Source organism: Phascolarctos cinereus, unplaced genomic scaffold, assembly GCF_003287225.1.
Source record: "Phascolarctos cinereus isolate Bilbo 61053 unplaced genomic scaffold, phaCin_HiC Scaffold_3;HRSCAF=262, whole genome shotgun sequence".
Taxonomy (NCBI): Eukaryota; Metazoa; Chordata; class Mammalia; order Diprotodontia; family Phascolarctidae; genus Phascolarctos; species Phascolarctos cinereus.
The window spans coordinates 197,448,789-197,473,225 of record NW_027555736.1 but is presented as its reverse complement, the minus strand read 5'-3'; the positions used below and the strand labels follow the sequence as shown (position 1 = coordinate 197,473,225).

General features: G+C 37.9%; 1 protein-coding gene across 1 annotated transcript; it reads left to right on the top strand.

Moving 5' to 3' along the window:
• The first annotated feature begins 1,102 nt into the window (after window positions 1-1,102).
• On the top strand, window positions 1,103-23,501 carry LOC144456201 (uncharacterized). The gene is made up of 3 exons (XM_078150637.1): window positions 1,103-1,445; window positions 1,936-2,011; window positions 23,334-23,501. The coding sequence occupies exons 1-3, from the start codon at window positions 1,189-1,191 to the stop codon at window positions 23,433-23,435; spliced, it is 435 nt and encodes a 144-aa protein (XP_078006763.1). The 5' UTR covers window positions 1,103-1,188; the 3' UTR covers window positions 23,436-23,501.
• The last annotated feature ends 936 nt before the right edge of the window (window positions 23,502-24,437 follow it).

The following is a 24,437-nucleotide window of genomic DNA, read 5'->3' as shown; positions in this document are numbered from 1 at the left end:
GTATTCAAGGCACCTTTATGGTCTTTTCACTGGAAGCAACTTATGATTTTCAAGTAGATATTGGGGGAAATGTACACACATATATGTATGTACATATATGTATCTATGTACATTTAAACATAATATAAATAGAAAGATAATTTATAGGACACTTGTTAAGGCCTAAATATGCAAATTTCATTTACCTCAATCTGTCCCCCTTTTTCTTCTTAGGGTTATTGTTCTCTAGAAATCTTTTCACATATAGGCAAGACAGTCTTCTTAAAAATAAGACAATTTTACTTAAAAAAAATTGCAATGTAATGTTGATCTTTGTTTCCATCAACCCTTGTTGAGTAAAAGCTTGAAGAAAAATTTTGGGAATTTGTATTTAACTATTTTTAAATTAATATGTTAGAGAAAAGTTAAAATGTTTCTTAGTTTTAACCCTGTTTGTATTTATTTAGAATTTTTAAAGAAATGAGATCGTTATAAATATTCCTCAAAATGTGGAATCAGTGAATTCACTCAGATACTGGATTTATAAATTTTAATATGAAAATATAAAATCCAGAATTATATTTTTGAGTGAAAACATTTAATTGGTCTTAATTTAAGGTTAAAAGAATTAAAATAGCATAAACCATTGAATAAATATTATAAGTTAACTGCCAATCCCATTTTTTATTTTAAAAATAGTTTGAAGACTCTGAAACAGGATTTCCCAAATAATCTTTCTTGTGCTATAATAGGATTGGTATAAAAATGAATATAAAGACTGGGGCCCTAACTGTTCAATGCATTCAGTTGCCTTTTGGAGATTTATTTCCTGTAATTAGGAACATCTATAGAAAATCAAGAGGAAGGTTTGTTTTGTTTTGTTTTTTGCAGTTCTTTGTTGTTAATTCTCTGCATTTTAAAATTCTTTTTTGTTCATTGATGCTATTAATTTCCCTGAGCTGGTTGTCTAATCTTTCATAAATGAAATTCTGGATATACATGTATATATACATATATGTCTCTCTGTGTCTCTCTCTATATATATATACATGCTTATATATGTATGTATATATGTACATATATACATATATGTGTATATATATGTATAAAGAGAATTATGTAAAAGTAGTGTTTTCCCCAGCATAATTAGAGAAATTGCATAAATCCAAATGACTTTGCTTCAGGAGAAAATTATTGCATGGAAGCTTAATGGTTCAAGTACTAGGTTCTTGGTACTCAAGAAGAGCTGGTGGTGAACTGGACGAGCAAAGGGTGAAGGTGAAGATCATTCAAGGTTCCAGAGCTGGCCAAGACTGTTGGGGTGGTGTAACTGTTCCTGGAGGGCGGGGTTCCTGTGCATTCCTACCTCGCTGGATCACCTGCGCTCAACTCTACTCCAGCTTACTTACAGACGGACTGGACCCTTCACCAAGAAAACGAGCCCAGCCATCTCACCTGGCAGCAGGGTAGGTGAAACATAAAAGAAAACCATCTTCTTTTCATTACCCTATTTCTGATGTAGAAAGAAAGAAAGGGGGGGGAGAAAGACAGCCACATCGCGCGCACGCACACACAACACTTTCATTGCCCTTTACCAATAACTGTCTATACAGCTCTATATATGTCTCCACCGCCCAAGCTTCCTGTTATTTTCGCGTAGAATAAACGATTTCCCTTTTTCCAGGACCCCTCTTCCTGTCCCACAGTGCCGGTACCCTTCAAACCCTGGTATATTAACCCAGCGCTTTTTTTTTTGCCATGAAATCTGAACTTCTCACTACACCGATGATCAGTTCTAGCTTTTAATCTAGTAGGTGAAGTTTATGGGCTCCCAGGAGAGAAGGGAGTGTTGCTCGAATGGTGATGAAGGGTGTGTGTGTGTGTGTGTGTGTGTGTGTGTGTGTGTGTGTGTACCTGTCTTTTCCCACCCTTCCCATTTCTATTTATCTTTCCAAGACGCTGCGAGGCATGGACCGAAAATCACTGGCGTAAAAGTTCCTGGCGCAAAGTGTGGCCCCTACTCGCACAATCGGTGAGTGGAAGGGCTTTTTTGGAAGGGGAGGAGGCTTTAGGGTTTGTTTGGGTGCCCGATTCTTGCGTTATAATCTAAGACTTTGTGGGTTGGGGCCGATCTGTTGAATACCAGGAGAAATTCCTGTTGCTGGCGTGCAATCTCCCCTCACCCCCTTAATTTTCTTCTCCTTTGTGAAAAATCACCTCGCATTTCTAAAAAAAAAAAAAAGAGTGTATTCCTAACCTAGTAAGGAGGGGAAATCGAGAAGGAAGTAGGTGATTTTTGATCGACTGGTGTTTGAATAATTACTTTATCTATAAAGAAATGTATTTAGTGGGAAGAATTTGTCTGTCTCGGCTCTCAGTTCTCCAATTATCCTTCCACCACCCTGGAGTAATCGCTGCTAGCAGCAACAGTTACCCCACTGCTCAACACACCTTCATTTATTTAAAAAAAAAAGTACACACAAGTTTTCTATACCACCCTCTTACCCTACCCATATACACTAAACTATCCCACCCTCTTATCCTACCCATATACATCAGCTGACCCCAAGCGATTCACAATCTTCATTCCCTTCCCAATTCCCCAGCTCCTTTGAGGGGGTGCCTTAGAAAAGTGAACGTTCCATTTGAAGCAGAGATGGGTTTTACTGGGCTTTGGGGCATTGGATGCAGTGTGTGTGTGTGTGTGTGTGTGTTCTAGGAAGGGATATGGATTGGAAATGGTCTCTACGTAGTGACATTTGTTCTCTTTGCCTTCGAAGTACTAGGAAATGAGCACCAGGAACCTTGAGTTTGAGTTTGTCCCTGTTGGGAATATCCCTGGTCTGGGCTTTGGGAATCTCAAGCAAATAATTGATTCTTAATACATTCTTTGGAGGCAGCGGCGCACACTCGAGACCGCGGAGTTAAACCAAGACTAGGATGCAAAGAAATAGAGCCGAAAAAAGCATGGCAAGAAGGGGGTTAGGGAAGAGATTCGTGTATCGGAAACTTAGAGCTTTTATTTTTGCGTCGCATCCAGTTTATTGAATAAAATCACAAGTGGAGTTAGAAAGAGGCAGAGTATCAGAGGCTGAGGCCATCGTGATTGGGGACCCCACAGTTTTATTTCTATCTCCCTTGCTTAAGAGAGTGTAAGGGAGGCCGAGAAGACTGGAACTGTTTCTTTAGCTTCAGAGTCTGGTACTAGGCTGCGTTCTTCCTTTAGTCTAAGAATCAAGGGGCAGGATTGCACAGGGCCGCTGCACTGGGAGCAGCAAGGTGAGGGCGCTCTTGCCCAGGAGAAGCGAAGCTTTGAGGTTTGGTCATTCTCACAGGCTCGATTTTCAGGTGGCAGGAAAATTGACTCTATAGAGCAGTGTAGGTTGGTGGTGTTTTTTTTTTCTCTAGTCGATCCTTATTGTTTACACGGTGCCTATTTCAGATCTCTGCACTTATCTGCCAGTTGATAAAACTGTTTTCTCTGTGATAGACATCTTCTTCTCTCCTCCCCACTCCCCACTCCCCACCCCTCTGCCTTTTCGATTTCCACCCCATTTCCCTTTTCTAAGCTAACCTCTAGCAGTTCCAGTCTGGGACCTTATGGAAAAGAGAAGTTTCCCCAGGGTTGCCCTGGGGTAGGTTTCGTGTATGTGACGGGGCCGGGGGGAGGGGTGTGGATAGGAAGAAACAGGGGGCGCGGTAGTGGGGGGGTGCATTAAGAAGCTCAGTATCAGAGAGTACTGAGACAGGCAAAAGCAATTCACTCGTTGAGCCCCCGTTCCTCTCCCCTCCCCCCCAGCTTTCCCGCTTTGCTTTCACAGATTCAGCATCAACCAGTAACCTATATGAGCTAGCACATACAGCACACTTAGTAAACCCCCAGAATTTGTCTAGTAGACTGGCCTTCCCCCAGTTTACAGCACGAGAGAAATCAGAATCTAGGGATGGTAGCGGTGGACTGGTATTGAGAAGAGAAACATACCAATGATTATTAATTAAAAAAAAAAAAAGCAAAACACTGATAGTAATAGGGTTTTTTTGGGGGGGGATGGAAGGTGGAGGGTTCCTTTGTTTTGCTGCTGCTATTTTTGTTTTTGTTTTGAATCCGAGAGCCTCTCCGCTGTCTTTTGCTGAATGCGGGTCCGGTTTATCCTTTCTTTCTTGTCTGTGGCCTTGCTCCGTGGTCCTTCCAAGTTGGAGGAAAAGTCATGCCGCGTCAACAGCAAGCGGTGAGAACTGTTTTTGCGATGTTCTGAGTGCTCCTTGAGGTTCGGTTACAGGGCCAAATTGAATCTTGATTTCGGCTTAGGTTTGATTTTCAGTTTTTCACATGGAACGAGCTTGCAATGTTCATAAGGGGCAAGTTTCTTGGTTCTGTGCGGTCGACGCTTCCAGTGCCCTTAATTCTATTTCTTTCATCTTTGAAATCGAGAGTACTTTTACAATGCAAAATACCTTTCCCGGGATATCTCGAGTCTGGGTGGAGCATTTTTTTCATCCTTTTGACCGATCAGGATATTGGTAAACTTAGTAATATTGGGGAGAGATTTCTTGGGGTTGCTTCATTTTCCTCACTGTGGGGTGAACTTTAATAATGTGATAGTCTGCATTGAAAGTTAAATTAGCTGTTACATTAACCGCAGACAGTGACTAATCATATAGTTCTCTGGGCCTCGCTCCTCCCTCCCTCTGCTCGTATCTTTTGCTGTTTGGAAAATAGAGGAACCATGGGAACTTGACTGTTCGGTCAATATTAGTAGGTTCAATATTAGTAGGATTATCCGAATATGTGTATAGGCGAGGAAAATAAAGATCACGTTTAGAAAAGCTTTGCTTGCTTAAATAGCAACTATACTTGTGTTTAGGTCTGGGTTTCTGAAGAATCATGGTGTGAAATAGTCTTAATATGAACCAACATTTTTATTTGGAGGAAGGTCGCTCAAGTTGGCATAAAATGTTGGATTGTTGTTGCAGTGATCCGAGTCAAACAGGAAGACCTACACCTTTTTCTCTTGTGCACATACACACACATTAGTCATGTTGGAATCGGAAAGAATTTTGCACCGAAAGAAATATGTAACATTTAACTTTTTTTAAAAAATAAAAGCCTGAAAATCCAATTCTAATCTTTCTTTCTTGAGCTTGACACTTGTTTTGCGTTCAGGAAAGGAATGATTTCCAGAATATTTAAGATGCTTAAAAAAAAACCCTTTCTGGATGTAGATTGCCTGCTTACTGCATGTCTGGGAGTAAAACGTTCCCTGTTAAGGAGGAAATTATATTTCCCTCATTTGCTTGAACAAAAGCTCCAAAGAAGTTTTAAATCTGATGATACCACAGTAGTTGCAAATCGTATAAAATACTGAGCACTATTTTTAGAAGGTCAATTATGTGTTTTATTTTTTTTCCTACGTAAAGCTCACTGAATGAATAATTAGGGGCTTCGGTGAAGGCTGATTTTTTTTTCTAGGCAAAGAATAAGGTACTAATTTTATTATTTGATAATTTTATTATTTTTATTATTAATGATGTAGCTTGGCAAGCCTTTCTAGGAGAAAAAAAAAAGTAGAGCATCCATTTTTACACTTTGGAACCACCACAGAATGAACACTTTATAATCAAATAGAAGTGACATCAAGGTTCTTTAAAAAAAAAAAAAAGGAATAATATTTAGTGAAGTTGAAAATGTCTTTTAAAAGTTATATAGAGACATCTTTGATTGTAGGCTGGAGTGCTAGTATTGATCATTTCCTCATCAATAGTGTTGTCTATCTCTTCATTGATTTGTGTCTTTATGCAGAGCTTTGGGTATTTACTTACATATTTTGGTATCTCTATCTAGATGATTATACCAGGTCGAGTTTTATAGAAAATATACACTAGGAAGCATCTTCTGATAGATCCGTTTTGCCTAAACCTGAGAACGCATTAGAGCAGTGCAATTCCTTTGTCACTGTGCTTAAAAACCGGTGTTCCTTTCAGGACAATTAATAGACTATTTCTAATTAGAAGCTCATATCACAAACATGTTGTATATGCTCAATCAGTGCATTTGTGATTTTCTCTAAGAATTAGAAAGCCATATAATTTCATGAAATAGACATGTAGTTGTTGGAGGGGTATGGGGTGGGTCTGCAGGATGAGGGATGCATTCCCCACCCCTTTCCTTTTCTAAGGATACAGGGGCCTCTGAAGTTTGCTAGTACTGGAGATGGAATGTCAGGGTCCAAAATGATGGGAATATAGAAAGAAAGCATCAAGATGCCTTTATACAATTCTTAAAGATATGCCTGCACTACTTATTTCAAGCAAGAAGTTTAGTGTCCTTAGATGCAGTGAATGGGTGTGTATATGATGCTAATAAAGGAAGACTATATAACTGTAGGTTTTAAAGCATGAATATAAATTTCTTATTGGTCTCGGAATGCCTTTTGTTTTTTTAAGCCACTTGGAGTATCAAATGCTTCCATCTATGAACGCTAGAGAGTAATGGTAATACCATATCAGTGTATAGCCCTTTACAGTTTACAGAGCACTTTCACACACGTAATCTCATTTGGTCTTCACAACAACCCTGTGAAGTAGGCAAAGGAAGGAATGTGTTTGTGTTGTTTTGCTTTCGTAAGATGACTTGAAAATTAAATAGCAGCCTTTTAATTTACTAGTGGATTTTTTTCACCAGAATATTAAGATCTTCTTTCACTCCCCAACATAGATTCTTCTCTTTCTAATATTTTGGAAGAAATCTACTAAATAAAATTATCATTCCTACTCAAATCATATTTGTTCATAGACTCCCCACTTCTCTCCAAGTAATTTTTGTTCGGGTGGTGGTCTCTGCACCAAATTCTTAGGAATGAAAGAGTCAAGGGAGAAAAAAGTGACTTAGTCTCTTTCCACCAGGCAGGTTTTCCAGGGTCCACCTCTTATCAACATCTAGGAGCTAAGAGGTTTTGCTGAAACTTCCCAGTGGTTGTTGGTGAAAAGTGGGACAGCAGAAGAGCACAAAGTCAAGCTGTTAATAAGGTTGGAATAATGTGCTAAAGGAAAGGGCTTGTCTATAAGTCCAGAGCGCTTTTGAGGCCCCGGGAAAGTTAAAATCAGAAGATCTTGCCTGGGCCAAGTGTTCCTTTGCAACCTGTAGATGTCGAGATTCCAGAGCATCGAATGAGCAGCTAGCAAAGTCTTCTTTAACCTCTCCCTCCTCCTTATACACACACACACACACCACACACACACACACACACACACACACACCCCTTCGCCCTCTGCATTATGTCTTATGTTCTGTGATAGTGGACCGTCTGAGGTTGAATCACTTTCCCTCCAAGTCTTTCCTGTGAATGAACCCGAAAACACTCGACAGATCGTAAATAATCGTTTTAATGAGTGTGCAAAGCGTGCGACGGGGTGTACCGAGCTGTCGGGTTAAACAAACAACTTGTACCCTGACAAAATCCGATTGTTAAAGTGCAAAGTGGTGTCAGTACAATTTTTATCACCATTTGGGAAACCACAGATCTGACACCCTGAAGTCCAATTTTCCCCATTAAAGAAAAATAACAATATTTTATGAGTGTGAGTGTGATCTTCTTTAATGTTAGCCATGGCTCAACTGGAACCGGTATTTTCTAGGTAGGAAGGTACTAGTGTTAGGTTTTATTCCCTCTTCCCCCACCTCCGCTGAAGAAAAAGAAAAAGTAAAAATCTTGTAGGAACAATATTTATTTTTTAACACCTTACTTGATATTTTCAAATCACTATTGTAGATATTTTACCGTCATGTATTTGTTCATAGATCACGGGAAATTAACATGGAGTTAACTGCATGTGAACAAGGGTTGGTAATATTGTACTGTCCTAGATCAAATATGTCAACCTTTACAGTGTGTTGCAGTTCAGAAATTACTACCTGGCTAAGACCTTGCTGTTAAAATATTCAGCTACCGGGAGAAAAAATTCAGAAGTGGGTTGAACATTCATTCACCCAGGTGGGCTGTGACAGATCATTTTAGCCTCTATGCTATCAAGGAAGATAATGTTAAAAAACTGATGGGTAAAGAAATCTGATGAGTAAAAATCTTGAATTTTATAGGAAAGCATGGTTTTATTTTCCAGTCCTTAAAAGAATAATCACTATCCCATTAATTTACAGATACATTGGAGAAATTATTTTGCTCTGTTCTATTTTTTTTTGTTTTCCTTTTTTTTCATCCAGTGAGATAATGTACTTGAAACAAGAAATAGGGACTCTAGACCTCTGTCTCAATCACCCACCCCAAACTCTGAAATAGGAAGAGGAAATGAGCAAAAATCATAATTCCTTTACATAACCTTATTTAACACTTTTAAAAACAGAAGTGTGCAAAATGGTGTGCAGGAAACCCATTCAAAAGTTCGTGTATAGATCAGTCACAGTTTTGTGAGGACCCTAATAAATAAGTTATTCACTTGTTAATATCACTAGCACATTAGAGTCAGCAGTTCTGAATGCAACATGTATTTTCTCTCTATCAAATAAATAACATATAATTCACTTTCCTGAAGAAAAAAAAAAGAGAAACCTTCCAAATCATTGCTGCTAACAACTTCAGAACCTCCGTTTCCTCTTCTAAATCTAATTGGGTTGGAGAAATGAAATATCAGATATCAGATAGTCCAGGTTATGGAATCAAATCACTAGCACACTCCACTAGGCTAGACCATGATTTCCTTCCTTCCTTCTTTCCTTCCTTCCTTCCTTCCTTCCTTCCTTCCTTCCTTCCTTCCTTCCTTCCTTCCTTCCTTCCTTCCTTCCTTCCTTCCTTTTTCTTTCTCTATCCTTTTCTTTCTATGTCTCTTTCTGCCTTCCCAATTGCTTTACCTACCTAAACCCCTATAGACATCCTTTTAGGCTCAGAATAACAACTTTAAAACATTAATATTCAAACCTGCAACTTCAGAAGGGATTCAGGAGAGATGATCAAGAGTCTAGGAACTAGTCTTGTTGATTTAGGCTACAAACTAATAAAAATGTAGCAAAATGGAGATAAGAAGACTTTAGCTTTTATTAAATGTAACCCCCCTCAACTAACATTACATTTAGAGTGTGGAGGTGTAATGTAATAATAATAATAAAAACCCTTCCCTTCTTAACTGACTTAAAATATCCTTCTGCATATAGCAAGCTACACAGTTAGTACCCAAAAGATCTGATCCCTTTGCCCCGATTTAGTTGTAAAGTTGTAAAAAATCATTGGAACATCCTCATCCCCTTTCCTTTTAGATGCACAAATGCACAAACATCAATGCTAAGAGGGTGCGTCTGTTTTTATGTGTATATGTACTTAAAGAAATTCGCTATCAAAACATTAATTATATTTGAAAGTGAGCAGAGCGCTTGTTGCTGAGAGAACTGCATTATTGAATTTATATTCCACAAAAATCTGTCGGCAGAAAGGGTTGAAATTGTAGACCTGTCTCCACCCTATGCAGTGAGGTGTGTAACATTTTAGAGCAAGAGAAATGGGGGGGGGTAAATTTGTCTGGAAGTGATCTCAGATGCTTGGATGTTCATGAACGGATGGAATACACATGAAAATGTAAATCACGTGAAGAATATACATGGCACCTTTGTTCTCTGACAACAGAAACAAACAGGCTTTTTTTTCCCTCTTACCAAGCAAGTAAATCATAGAATGAATGATCTTAGCTGAATTGTTCGGCCTTGTGATTGACTAAGAACATTTCAATTATAATACCCCTCCCCTTTGCCCCTAAGTCCTGTTTATTACACAGCTGCCATATTTCGAATCCAAAATTTAGATTTTTTTTTTTGTCCACTGGTGCTCAAACTCTACCGACTGCATGAATCATCACTGATCATTTCTAGTTTTTTAGCTTAATTACTGGTTTTTGCCTTCAAATTACCAATAAACTAATTAAACTGACTTAGTAATCTTCACAAACTTTTGTTGATGATTAATAGCTATTCCTGCAATACCAACAATAATAAAATAGAAGCAGCAATAATACCACCATCACCCATAATAATACAAAAATTCTCCTAACAGGAGGTAGGATTCCCCTAGAATTTCTTTTCTCTCTTAAATCTCTTTTGAGACAGTCTCCCACTTTTCATCTGATTGCCCCTCCCACTTTCCTGAAGGTTAGGCCTGAGGGTCTGCAGTATGTACCCAGTGCGACATATTTTAGACCTTCCTAGAAATATAGGACAGGATGCATAACTGCAGTATATAGTATAAGAATCGTTTTGAAAGATTTCTTTTGTTTGGATATAGCAGGTCTCCCCTCCCCCTTTAAAAATCAGATTTTAGCTCTTTCTCCTGTTCATTTACACACACACACACATACACACACACACACACACACAACCTCTACCCCCCTTCACCCCGCTGCCCTTTTGCCCAAATTAACTAAGATGGGATCTTAACAGACTCGAAATACGGACAGAAGAGAAGCTGAGGAGGTGGGTAGGAGAGATCTCCAGGTGGGAGGTGCTGGTGCTAAGGTGGACGGATATAGTGGCGATATTGAATGCGTGGAGAGTCCTTATGGCTACAATTTGCGTAGGATTAGGTGCCTAGAAGGAAGGGAAATGTCCAGAAGCTCTTTGCAGCCAAAGAAGGTGTGTGTGTGTGCTGTGTGTGTGTGTGTGTGTGTGTGTGTGTGTGTGTGTGTGCGCGCGCGCGCGGGAGCGCGCGAGCGGGCGGAGGACCAGTTGGATGAATGAATGTGAGAATATGATGAATCCTTCCTTGCCACCATTGGTCAAGGCAGAGAGGGTTGGGACAAGAGGACCCAGGAGTTTTGGACTCTAGGGGTAGATGGGCTAGAAAGGAGGTGTTAAAAGGGAGGAGGGGGGAGTTTTCTGGGGGTGGGTGGCGGGGCGTATGTTCTGGGACAAAGTAGTTGGTGGCAGTCTACATAGTAAATAGGAGTCTATCTCCCTGGGGAAAGGGAGAGATGCTTTTTTGTCAACTGTCAAACTACCAGGGCTTATTGTTCTAAGTGAGAGAAAAGCAACCAGTTCCTTAGACTAGTCCGCAATGAATTTGCTTGTGAATCTGGACCTGAAGAGATTCAAAGGGCTTCTCCTCCACAAGTCCTCCCCTTCCCAGCGGGGGGGGGGGGGAAGGTCGGGAAGAGGGAGAGGGAATTAGACCTAACGCCTTCCACGCAGATGTCCGGAGTTAAAACAGGTTGTTTGATAATTGCCTTCCTTTTGTGGGAGAAAACCTGTTGGGGGGTGGTGGGGGGAAAAAAAGAACATATCAGAGGTAGAAGGAGTAAAGGAAGAGGAGGATGAAGAAGAGGGGAAGGAGAAGAGAAGGAGGAGGAGGAGAGAAGGAGGAGAAGGAGAAGCAGAAGGAGAAGAAGGAGGAGGAAGTGGAGGAGGAGGAGGAGGAGGAAGAAGAAGAAGAAGGGGAGGAGGAGGAGGAGAAGGAGGAGAAGAAGAAGAAGAAGAAGAAGAAGAAGAAGAAGAAGAAGAAGAAGAAGGGAGGAGGAGGAGAATTTCTTTGCTGCATAGCTGCTATGAGGCAGAGAATATATATTAACTGTCATTGTGGAAAAGACAGGAGTGGGATAGAATAAGAGAAAGGAGGTGAAAGTCCCCAGTGAAAACAACTATCTTTTCCCCTTACATGTTTCTGGGGAACACAGAATTATTGGGCAAATGTAATATGCATGTTTTGTTTCATGCAAGTTCCAAGCAGGGAAATCTTAGATAAGTGGTTTCTTTAATATAAAACTTGTTTACAAATAGTTTTTGTTTCTTGAAACCATTGGCTCTAAATGACGGTGTCTAACCCCTTTTATTTTTATTAGCACCGTTATTGTTATTACTAACAACAACTATACTAATAATAAAAAGTTGATTTTTCCATCTCCCCACCACCCACACAAGTAAACAAAAAGAAAACAAATAAACAAAAAATCGCTCTACTCACTTCAGTCTCTCAGCATCTTGGTATCTCACTGACTCAGGCCTGGTAATGGTTATTTTTTTTAATGCAACTTCTAATAGTGTTCTTTCATCAAAGACAAGCAAGGAGAGAAATCTGCAATCTATTGTAGTAAATTCAAGGAGGTTGGACACTAAGAATCTTACCTTGCCCTATTGCTACCACTCAGCAGCTCCAGAAAATCGCTGCTCAGTCTACAACTTTATCATTCAGCTTTCAAAAGTTTGGTTTGTTGTTGTTGTTGTTGTTGTTTTGGGGGGAGAGCTTCTCTGCACACTGATACACGTGCTAGTAGATTCTTTTTTACCCATCTAACTTCTGTGGGAAAAGCTTTAGCTCCTTGTTATCAGACCCTCACTACTGATTTTTTTCTTTTTTGAATGGAAAAATTCATTTTTCCATAATCTCTGACCTTTTTCTATTTGTCTAAATTAAGAAGAGATTTTTTTTTGTAATTGTTGATTGTGGTAGAAAAACACAAATCAAACATTTCTGTCTATTGGTCTTTTTTCATATACACTCAATTTGTTACTTTAAATACTATTTGTCAAACAGCATTTTAATAGAACTTAACCAGAAAACTCCGGCCAGAGTTCAAAAGGGAAGTAATAGTTCTTTTAAAAACTAATTAGAAAACGTGTAATTAGGATGACAAGACATAAATAAGATAACACTCACATATTCTAAACATTTATATACCTGAACATTTGTAAAAGTTTCATTCCTTTCTCTTTTTCAAATCAGTAGACTTCCAGAGAGGAAAAGATATTGAAGCATAACTTATGAAATTTTTTTTCGTCAAGGAAACCACACTCAGACATAAAATTATGCACATATGCACACATGTATACATATCTATGTCAATTTGTCCAAAAGATTCTTCCCATGGAGTCTATAGACAGTTTCATATCTATATGTAACTTTATACAGCCTCAGAACACATGTAGGTTTATATATGGCTCTAGTATAAGTAGAAAGAAAGAAAAACTAAATTCCTAAAATTTATACAAATTCCCTTAAATTTTCATGAAAGTTTGTATATATTTGTAATCTAAATAAAAATCAAGAAAAAAATTAAAAACCTAAATCCATATAAATACTTCTTAAACTTACTTGAAACCTACTTTTTCTCTGTCCTATGAATAATAGGGGTGAGAAGGAACCATATTAATTGTTTATTTTAAAAACTGCAGATCTTATCTTGTGTTTAAAGTCGTTTTAGGCCCCCAATAAACTGAGATTTGATGCATTCATCCCTTCAAATTCATCTGCAAGTTACAATAGGAAAATTAAATATAATTATAGTAGAAACAGCACAACGGATTTTTATGCTACCGTTTCCCCTGATTAAAAACTCAGAAAGAGAACTTTCAAAGTAGCATTGACTGTTTCTCAATATAATATATTGCAAAGTCAAAAAAAAAATTGCAGTAAACCCATCTTATGACGCTAGAGGTAATGGGAAGAGTCCTAGAAGACAAATTCCCCAAAGTAAGAGGAGCCAGGAAGGAAGCAATGTAAAGTTTGAACTGTCTGTAAGTACTGTTTATCAACAAAGTTGCCTTCTTTAAAGAGGATTAGTGCCCCCCACCCACACACCCAATTTGTTTAAGAATAGGAAGGTATGGACAAGGTATAGCCAAAAAGTGTTGGAAGAGGAGAGGAGGTGGGGAGGGTGAGAGGCATTTCATATGTGTCTGTAAGCGCATATGATTACCTTGTAGCCTAGAGTTTTAATGTATAAGCTTAGTTATTAAATGTCTATTTGAAAAGAAAATGGAACATAGTACAGTCTGTTTTTACACCTTCCCATACAACTAAACGTACCTTAAGCTACAGCTCCAAGAATTATCCAGGTTTCCAAACAAAATGTGAACTATGAATGGGGGGAAAAGGCGGGAGAGGAGTCCTGGTGAGGTTCAGTGATATTTCTACTGGGGTCTTCCGCCTGGAGGTTTGTGCAGAGCAGAGCTCTGAAAAAAAAAAAGCCATAATCTTTGTTGAGTCATGGGAAATTCGATTCAAATTTAACAAACATCTATTGAGTGCTTACTATGTGCTATGCATGGTCATGGGGAGAGAGGGTTAGATAAAATTCTGCTCAGGGGTTGGGACTAAAGGAGCAGTTTCAAAACAAATCTGCCGGAAATCGAGCTTCCTACGAATGAAAATGAAGGAATTTATGCATATTCTAATCTCCCCTCTTTGACTGCTATTTTGGAGGAAGAGACTTCTTTTGCTGATGGTGGGACTTTTTTGTTTCACACAGGAAACGTGTAAATGAACACAACTGTTTTTTGTTTCTTTTCCTACCCCTACCCCCAACCTGGTTCTCTAGACCCAGCCTAGGTTCAGATTTGATCCTTAATATTTTCAGGTTGCTTTTGTGTTTATTGTTGTTGTCAATGTGGGTGTTTAGGGGAAGGACTAGGATTTGTGTGGGTGAAGCTATCCTGGATTAAACCCTGGAAAATTGCACTGGAGTCTTTATTCCATCGTTAGTCCCTTATAGGGGAGTCTGTATTTGTGTGTGCTGTGCTGGGGTGTGGGGGGCAGGAATAAACTCACCTGTTTCTTTTCTTGATACATAGAGGCTCATCTCAGAGGCGTCTTGGTGCCACAGCCCAATCTCCACCCCTCCCCAATCCCAGAGACGATCAACGATCTGGTTGGGGAGAAGGGAGCTTAAAATGATCACACAAAACATGTTGTCAAGATCTATTTACTGTCAGCACAGAGCCCAAACACTTTCCCTCCCACGCCTTCGGGAAAAAAATCTGAGCAGGAGGGATGTTTTAAAAAATATTTTAAAATCAGCAAGAAATTGTGTTTCTTTCACCCCTGAGATATAAGTAAACCTTTCCCTCTCATACTCTCCTCCTCCCTCCCTGACCCCCCCCATATAAGTAAATAACCTAGAGATGAGGATGGCTGAGGTTGATCCATGGCATTCTTGGTTGACACTTGGGATTTTCTACTAGTTACTGCAGATATTGGGGTGGGTGGGGAAGAGTAGGCTTGGTAGTGTGTGTGCCGGGGGTGGGGATTGAATTGATATATATCTCTATCTGGTTCTGGAAGGGCGGGGAGGATAAGAGAAATGGAAGGAGAGAAAAGGCGACGATAGAGAGTAACTTTTCCTTTTCTTACCCACTCCCACGCCCACCTAAGATCTGAATCTACTTTTGACACAAGTGAAAACTGGGGACACCCCTCCCCCATCTGAACACTGGGCTCCTGTTGCATCCCTTCCCACACATTTTTTTTTCCAGAAGTACCCTTGCTTCCATGCTGCAGATGATATGCATGCTGAACCCTGGGTGTCTCGAAAGAACCCTATCCAGAAAAGGATTTTTAATTCAGGACTAAAGGCTTGGGGCTCCGGACTGTAGAGACAAATGTCTTTAATGAATTCCCAGAGAACAAGGAGAAGGGCACCGGGGCAGCCTTAACCCAAAGAGCGGTGCCCACAGAAACACTTCTAATGAGAAACAGGCTGTTTTTTAAAAGTGGCTTCCTAACCCCCCCTCCCCCCCCAAAAAAAACCAAAGTAATAACAAGAAAGGACACATTTTAGACCTCAGTGGTTCTCAAACTTTTTGATGTCCTGCTTCCCTACTATCTCTTATATGCTCCTGCCTCCTTTACATTCCCGTGTGTGTGTGTGTGTGTGTGTGTGTGTGTGTGTGTGTGTGATCATGCGCCACCGCGCGGGTGTGTTGGGGGAGATGGGGCAGTGGGAAGAAGTGGGAAAAATAAAACTAATCAAAACAAGAATTTACCTTCTAAGTTCCACCACGGAACTGCGGGCCCTGATTTTCTCTTGAGGCAAAAGCGTGGGGCAGATCTGAAAGGCTGGAGTGAAGGGGAAAGGAAACTCAAAAGTTAAAAGTTGACTGTCAGTTGGCCAGTTCATTAGGGTCACCCCAAAGTCTGTAGCCAATCTCCTTATCTTGGGCTGGCAAGCCCTCCCTTCATAGACCCCCTTGAGTTTTGTAAATTTTATAGAAAGTAGTTTCAGTAACTCAAAATTGGAAGAGTTTGAACTGCACTTCCCAATTTCTCAGCATCCTTAGTAGTTCTTTTCCTGAAGAATCAAACTTCTTATTTAATGGATATCTTTGTAAGAAAAGACACCAGCGTGTTATAGGGTAAGAAATGTGGGCCCTAGAGTCTGAAATTTGGCATTTGCCATCCATGTGACCATGGGAAATTCTAACTTCTCTGAACTTCAATTGCCTCATCTTAACAATGGGAGTAACAGTAGCATTGGTACCTATCTCCATAGGATAGCTATAAGGGTCAAACTGACCATTGAAGAAGACACTACAGACCAACATTATATAACCTCTTGGTGCACAGTGCCAGCTAGGCAAGTTTGAACTGTTCTGTTTTTGAGAAGATTTTCACAATTGACACTTCTCTTCCCTGTTCTGGGGAATGCAAAGGGGGAAAAATGAAGACATTTGACATTTTGACAAATTAATCATAGGATTGAGAATTTAGAAATCTTAGAGACCATCTGACCTAGCTGAGACCTAGCTGAAGGTCACATAGTGGAGGAACTGGAATTCCAACCCACATACCCTAACTTCAAATCCCAAACTCTTCCCATTATGCCTTGTAGTAAAATGCTCATAAATTGGAACCTAGGAAGTTATAAACAAGTAGCCATCCCTGGATGTCTTTTCATGCTTCCTTCCATTTAAAACCTCTGACTTACTATGCTACTGGCTTGGCATCCTCTGGCACAGAAAATAATTGTTCTGAAATGTCCTTATCTGGAGGCCAAGAAGTCCAAGAAATAGTCAGCCAGCTCTCACTTTGTTTGCTCCTTTTTCTTACCCTCCTTATTCTTCACATTTCATCCATACAACTCATTCATTTTAATTAAACATTTATGTTTTCATTTGAACTTTCTCACAACTAGGCAATATCTGATTTGTACACATGTACATATGCACACATACATACATATATGTACACATGCAGATAGGTGTGTGTATGTATATGTACTAAATTTAGTGAGCCAACATTACTGTACACTGAGTATTTATAGCACATGTAACTATAATAAATTAAACTTGATCTCTGCCTCACTTTTCTCATCTCTAAAATGACAATAATCATAGTCTATATGCCTCCTAGGATTGTTGTGCGAAGACAAAATGAGTTTCTAGATTGATTGCCTAACAGGTGTAAAAGCAGTTTGAATTTCATAAAGGCTGTTGAAATAGAAAATACATATTACTACTACTATGACTACAACTATGACTACTACTACTACTATTTCTACTATTAGTAGTAGAGAGAGAAAACAAATTTATAGCTTCTTATCTTCCTGGAGCTAGCAGTGATGAAGCAAGCATATATAAAAAACTTAAATACTTTTTGTAAATGGATGTGAAAGTGACTGGAAATTAAAATATAATGTGAATAGAATAGTACTGAGGTGATTTGCAATATATAATTCATCAAGGAGTAGAGTGAAAATAATGAGCATAGGCTTATGAGATGATGTGGCTTTTGAAGGAAAAGAGAGATTGGCAGAAGGAGGTAAGGTGAGCATTCAGAGTTGTGAGAATAGTTTTTGGTAACATGGGGTCATGGGACTATTCAATGTTAGCCAGAGGCATTTGAATTTGACATTAGAAATCATAGGAAGTCATTGTCAATTGTTAAGTAGAATGTTGATTTAGGACCATAGATTTAGAACTGGAAGATACCTTGGAGATTATCTAGTCAAACCCCTTCATTTTGCAGATGAGGAAACTAAGGTCCAGAAAAGTTAAAGGATTTGTTCAAGGTCATATGCCTTATTAAGTAACAGAACCAAAATTAACTCCTAATCTTTAAACTCAAAATCTTTGATCTTTCTGTTACATGATAATGTCTACGATAATTGTAATGGTGTTTGATGGTAGCTATAATGAAGGCATATGAGATGAATTGGAGGAGAAACTGGAGCCTGACTAGAATCTCTGACTGAAAAATAGGAAGTTGTATAATCTAAAGATGAGACAGTGAGACTCTGGATCAGGGAACTAGCTGCAATCTGAGCCTTCCCTAGGAAGTATGGAATTCTGAGTTAAATCATACTTTGTTTCTCCTCCCCATACATTTTTATATGGATGAACTTAAGTTGATATTAAAATAAATGCCATCTTTTAATGAGAAAATAAATTACAAAAAGGTGGACTGCAGCATGTATTTAGAAAGAGGGAGAAGTACCAAAAGAATAATGGTGAGTGTGGTTATGGGGATGAATTGAGTATTTATGGATTGGTTGTATGGTTATGAATCGCAATACATTTTTAGCACCATTTGACACTGACACCTCATTCTCCCCTTTCCTGCTGCTTCTGTGAACAACTATATTGTAAGAAGTGTAGAGTCCTACAAAATTGTGTGTCTATAAGGATTTCCTTCATTTGCTTCATCCTAGAGAATATGATGACTATAGAAAGGCAAAAAAAGAAAGAGTAAATTTGAGAAATATTTCAGAACAGCAATGGGTTAAATTTTGGACTGGATGTAAAAGGCATAGGTGAGACAAAAATAGGAAAAAGATTTAGCCTAGGGAATTGAGATATATTAGTGATATTGACAATAATGGGAGAATGCTGAAGTTGTACGTGTTGAATGGACATTACACTCAATTTTTTTACATTAAATTTCAGATGATGTACTATGGATAATGAAAATTATATTACTAGAAATTCTAAGATACAAAGAAATGTTTGGTGAAGGCGGGGGAAAGGTGCCATGCTTAAGCAAATCTTTTTGTTATATGAAAATGTTATGTATTTCAGGGGGCCATTTTTTTTTATTGTAGGCATCTTCAGGGAAGCTTTCTATGAATAGTTCTATAGGAAAATTTCCCATAGATGGTGGGAGACTGTCCAGTAGAACTCGTGTGGCATATTAATGGGTTCCTATTTTATATGAGTAGTATGAGTATATACGAGACAGAAAGAGAGGGTGAAAGGTAGCATGAGTGACTGCAAGCTGTTGGGAACAATACCATAGCATTACTTTTAAAATAAGGACATTGTTCTGTTAGTATTAAGATCATGGAGTTTAGATATAGAAGGGTCTTTTGAAATCATCTAATTAAGCACCCTCATTTTACAGATGAAGAAACTGAGGTCTAGAAAGTTTAAGTAACTTGCCCAAGGTCACACAGGTAACATATGCATTATTATAACAGATTCTCTGACTGCAAAACCAACTCTCTTCCAATGTACCATGATACCATCCTTACAGTTGAACAGAGATTATCCAAGCCAATTCTGATCTTTATATGATACAGAGGTTAATTCCTTAATAAACACTCTTAGTTCAAAAAAAGAAATGGGTCCAATAGAATTTTGAGGTTTCTTTTTGAGTGTATTGAACTTTTTTAAAAAAATATTTACTTTTACCCTTATTCCTAGGATGCCAAGTGGTACAATGAAAAAATCTCCATGTTCAGTTCTTTTATTTCTCATTGCAGTGTTTTCCAAACCCTCTGAGACTGTCAAAACATGTAATGTTTTATTCCCTTCCTGGGACCTTATTCTCTGTTTGCTAATTGCATAGAACCCGGAAGCCCATGACCAAACACAATTAAAAACCTCTTCATTCCACTACTGCCCACCGCTACCCCTAGGGATCTTTAGAGATAAGCTGTGGGATTCTGAGGTTCCATGGAACAGGTAAAGAAACACTGGTTTAGAGTGTCAGGCATTCATAAATAAAGATTTTTTAGACAAAGTAAACATGAACATTTTTGTTGCTAATGAAACACAGGGATTTTGGGCAAATGGGTTACCATTAGAGAAGAACTGTAAATAGACAATGTGATTATAGCTCTTTAAGTAGTTTAAGACCTAATCATAGTCCAACAGCTCCCAATAATTTTCACCATATCGTTCATGCCTAAGGGCACCTTATAGGTCATTATGATTGAAGAATGTCTGAAAAAATAATTGTACATTACAATAATGGAATACCATTATGCCATAAGAAATTGAGTGTAATTCAGTGAACCAACTGAAGGAAGACTGGTATGAACTGATCCAGAGCAAAGTAAGCAGAGCCAAAAGAACAATATCCACAAATGATTATAATAATGTAAACTAAAATAGCACCATAGGGAAGTCAAACTTTGAATAACTGAAGTGATGAATTTTGGTACTGGAGAATTTAAGTAAAGCACATCTTTCTCCTTTCAGTAGAGAATTGGAGGACTAGCTGGAAGAAATATTGCCTGTGTTGTCTGATGAAATTATTACTTTAACTGATTTTGCTGGACTGTTTTTCTTCATTATAAGAAAAAGTTCACTGTTGATATTAAGAGGGAGAACATATTTTAAAAAACTGTAGTTTTAGAAAGGACATCTTTAAAATCTTGTGTATATATAGGCATATCTAAATATGTTGTTTGTTTTTTGTGGGAAAATGTGTCTATGTGTCCTGTTCACCTATTTGTTTCCTTTCTCATATGTCAAATTTACCTGTCATACAAATATGCGACTGAGGGTTTAAGATAGCTCAGGCTGTACGGTAGTAAGTATATGTTCTGGAACTATGATTGGGACACAGTACAGTTAAGAAAACTGGGATCTATTAAAAATGCCAATTTTACCTAAAGTTGTTTACTTGTTCAGTGAATACCAATCAAACTACCAAAATTATTTTATAGAGCCTAAAAAAATAGTAACAAAATTCATCTGGAAGAGGAAAAGGTCAAGAATACAAAGGGAATTAATTTAAAAAAAATGCCAAGGAAGGTGGCCTAGCCATATCAGATCTAAAACTATGTTAGAAAGCAGCAGTCATCAAAACTATTTGGTTCTGGCTAAGAAATAGAGTGATGGATCACTGGTGTAGATTAGGTACACAAGGCACAGTAGTAAATTATTATAATAATCTAATGTTTGATAAACCCAAACACTCTAGCTTCTGGAATAAGGACTCACTATTTGACAAAAACTGCTGGGAGAACTGGAAAATAGTATGGCAGAAAGTAGTCATAGAACAACATTTCACACTATATGCCAAGATAAGGTCAAAATGGGTACATGATTTAGACATAAAGGGTGATACCAAAAAAAAATTAGGAGAGCAAGGAACAGTTTACCTGTCAGATCAATGGGGAAGGGAAGAATTTATGACCAAACAAGAGATAGAGAACATTATGAAATACAAAATTGATAATTTTGTTTACATTAAATTAAAAAGGTTTTGCACAAACAAAACCAATGCAACCAATATTAGAAGGAAATCAGGAAGCTGGGAAACAATTTTTACAGGCAGTGTTTCTGATAAAGGCCTTATTTCGCAAATATGTAGAAAACTGAATCCAATTCATAAGAATACAAGTCATTCTTCAATTGGTAAATGGTCAAAGGATATGAGCAGGTAGTTTTTAGAGGAAAAAAAATAAAGCTAACTATAGTTTTATGAAAAAATGCTCTAAATTACTATTGATTAGAGAAATGCAAATCAAAACAACTCTGAGGTACCATCTCACAGCTATCAGATTGGCTAATATGACAGAAAAGGAAAATGATAAATGTTGCAGAAGATTTGGGAAAACTGGGACACTAATGCATTGTTGGTGGAGTTATGAACTGATCCAACCACAGCAATTTGGCATTATGCCAAAATGGCTATAAAACTGCATATCCTTTGATCCAGCAATAATACCACTACTAGATATGTATCCCAAAGGGATCATAAAAATGGGAAAAGGACTCACACGCACAAAAATATTCATAGCAGCTCTTTTTGTGGTGGCCAAGAATTGGAAATCGAAGGGATTCCCATCAATTGGGGAATGGCTGAACAAGTTTTGGTATGTAAATGTAATGGAATGCTATTGTGCGGGTGGATTTCAGAAAAACCTGGAAAGACCTACATGAGCTGATTCTGAGTAAAGTGAGCAGAACCAGGAGAACATTGCTCACAGTAACAGCAACATTGTATGATGATCAACTACAATTGACTTAGCTCTTCTCAGCAATACAAATCCACAGCAATTCCAAAACACTCATGATGGACAATGCTATTCACATCCAGAGAAAGAATTATGGAGTACGAATGCAGATCAAAGCATATTATTTTCACTTTTTTGGTGGCTTTTCCCTTTTGTTCTGATTGTTTTTTCACAGCATGATTAATGTGGAAATATGTTTACATGATTGTACATGTATAACCTATATCAGATTGCTTGCCATCTTGGGGGGGGGATGGGACTGAGGGTAGAAGAAAAAAATTGAAACTCAACATCTTATAAAAATGAATGTTGAAAACTATCTTTGGAAAAAATAAAGTACTATTTACAAAAAAAAAAGATAACTTGGGTCTGCAATGGCAAATTAATTCATTCATCCTTCAAGATGTCATTGGCTCAGTAGGACCAAGGCATACTTGAAAGTGGTACTAACTCTTCTTGGCTTTTAAGACCTCATAAAAATGGAATTTCATGTGAGAGGAATACCAATCTAATAATTCTTTTCATTTGATAGGTTTGTGTTTCCTTTCAGTAGTATGTCTAGAGAAGTCTTTATCATCTAGGCACAATTTCTTAATGTAATAAAATGTGCCTTCAGAGTTGCTAAGCAACTTATGGAAAGCGTGCTTTTAAGAAGTTCATTTGTTTGTTTAAAGTCAGGGTAGGTTGCACATTATTAGCTGCATTACATAAATCAACAAAGAAATGTACACTGAAGATAGAATAAGATTTTTCAACACATTTTCTGCTGTCTGTGTTTGGCAATTAAAACACTCTAATTGTCTGGTGGAATTTCATCAAGTATTCAACAAACATTATTTATGTATGAAACTTCAACATATTATTGAGTATGTAAGAGAACGAAAGGGGAAAAATTAAGCAGATTTGTCATATGGTATGTGTTTATCTTAACCTCTCTTCTTCAAAAATCTTATCTACTAAGTACTTTTATCAGACACTAATTACACTCTTTCTGAAAAGAATTTCTCCAACACCCTTCAGTGCCTGCACCCTTTAATCATATCTCATTACATCTACCTAATCCATCTCTTTTTCACATTGCCAGGGCTCATTAACAGTTTTAAAAGCCAGTCCTGGACATTATCATTTCTTGCAATGGAAATGAAAATAATGCCAATAATATTTTATCTCTGCAATGTAATGGATCATTGGAATTTGTTCTGAAAGTATTTCTTCTTCAAATATTAACGAGAAATTAACTTTCAAACATGCATTAAGCCAGCAGGAATGGTGAGATATATTTGAAAACTGTGTAGCACCTTTTCTAAAGAGAAGTTATTTTTATAAGCTGTTTTAGCAGTGGATCATCAATCACTTTGAAGGGAAATGATCCTTGACTAACAGTTGGCTGATACTCTGCTTCACAGATGTTTTGCAGGCAATACAGGTGCTACCTGGCAAACTGGATGGGGAGTCCACAGGAACTCCTTGATTGGAAACACCAAAGACAAGACATGGAGGAGCTTTAATTTTTTTTTTTGCTTTAATTCATATCATTGCTCCTGACAAGACAAACCAATACTCCATTGAAGCAATGAACAGTAGGTATCACATTTTTACATCTTCCTTAAGGTCAGTGAAAAGTGACTAGTACCTTTTCCTGCATAGTTTCTTACTATTGGGAAAGTGAAGTTTTCCAGATTTTAAGTTTATTGAAACTTAAGATTTTCTTCCCCTACAAATTAAAAAAAAAAGCACAACAAAAGTACAAACATGGTAGAGAACATATTTTTTTTTCCCTCTGAGGCAGAGATTCTTATGCTGTTCATGAACTTCTTTAAAAATATTTTAAGAACGGCTGTTGTCATGTTTTCGGTTGTGTCTGATTATTTGTGATTCCATTTGGGGTTTTCTTGGCAAAGATACTGAGAATGTGTTTGTCATTTCCTTCTCCTGCTCATTTTACAGATGAAGAAACTGAGGCAAATGAGGTTAAGTGACTTGCCAAGGGTCACACAGCTAGTAAGTGTCTGAAGCCAGATTTGAACTCAGGAAGAATCTTCCTGATTCTAGGCCCAGTGCTCTACCTATTGTGTCACCTAGCTGCCCTTCAAGAACCGTAGTTCAATATAATTGTCCTTTGTAAGATTTTGTATTTTTTATGTGTTTAAGATCTTATTCTTAGAATGGATCCATAGATGTTACTTACCAGACTGTCATGACACACAAAAAAGTTAAGAAGTCCTGCTCTAAAGCTTATCTGTAGAATGAGTTGAATGCTTCATTCTGATGCCTACATATTATAATGGGTAAAGTTCTGACTTCTAAACCCCACAATATGCAGTGAAAATGTTATAAGGTGAAAGCCAATGGTGCCTGCCTCCTAATACCAATATAATAATCAATGTTGAAAGGCCTTCTTGAAGGTAGTCACCATGTTTAAAATTTATTAATGAATTTTTTTAGTTTAGGAAAAATGATTAACTCTTAATGAACCAACTGAGAATTTATTGAGCATCTTCTGAATCTCT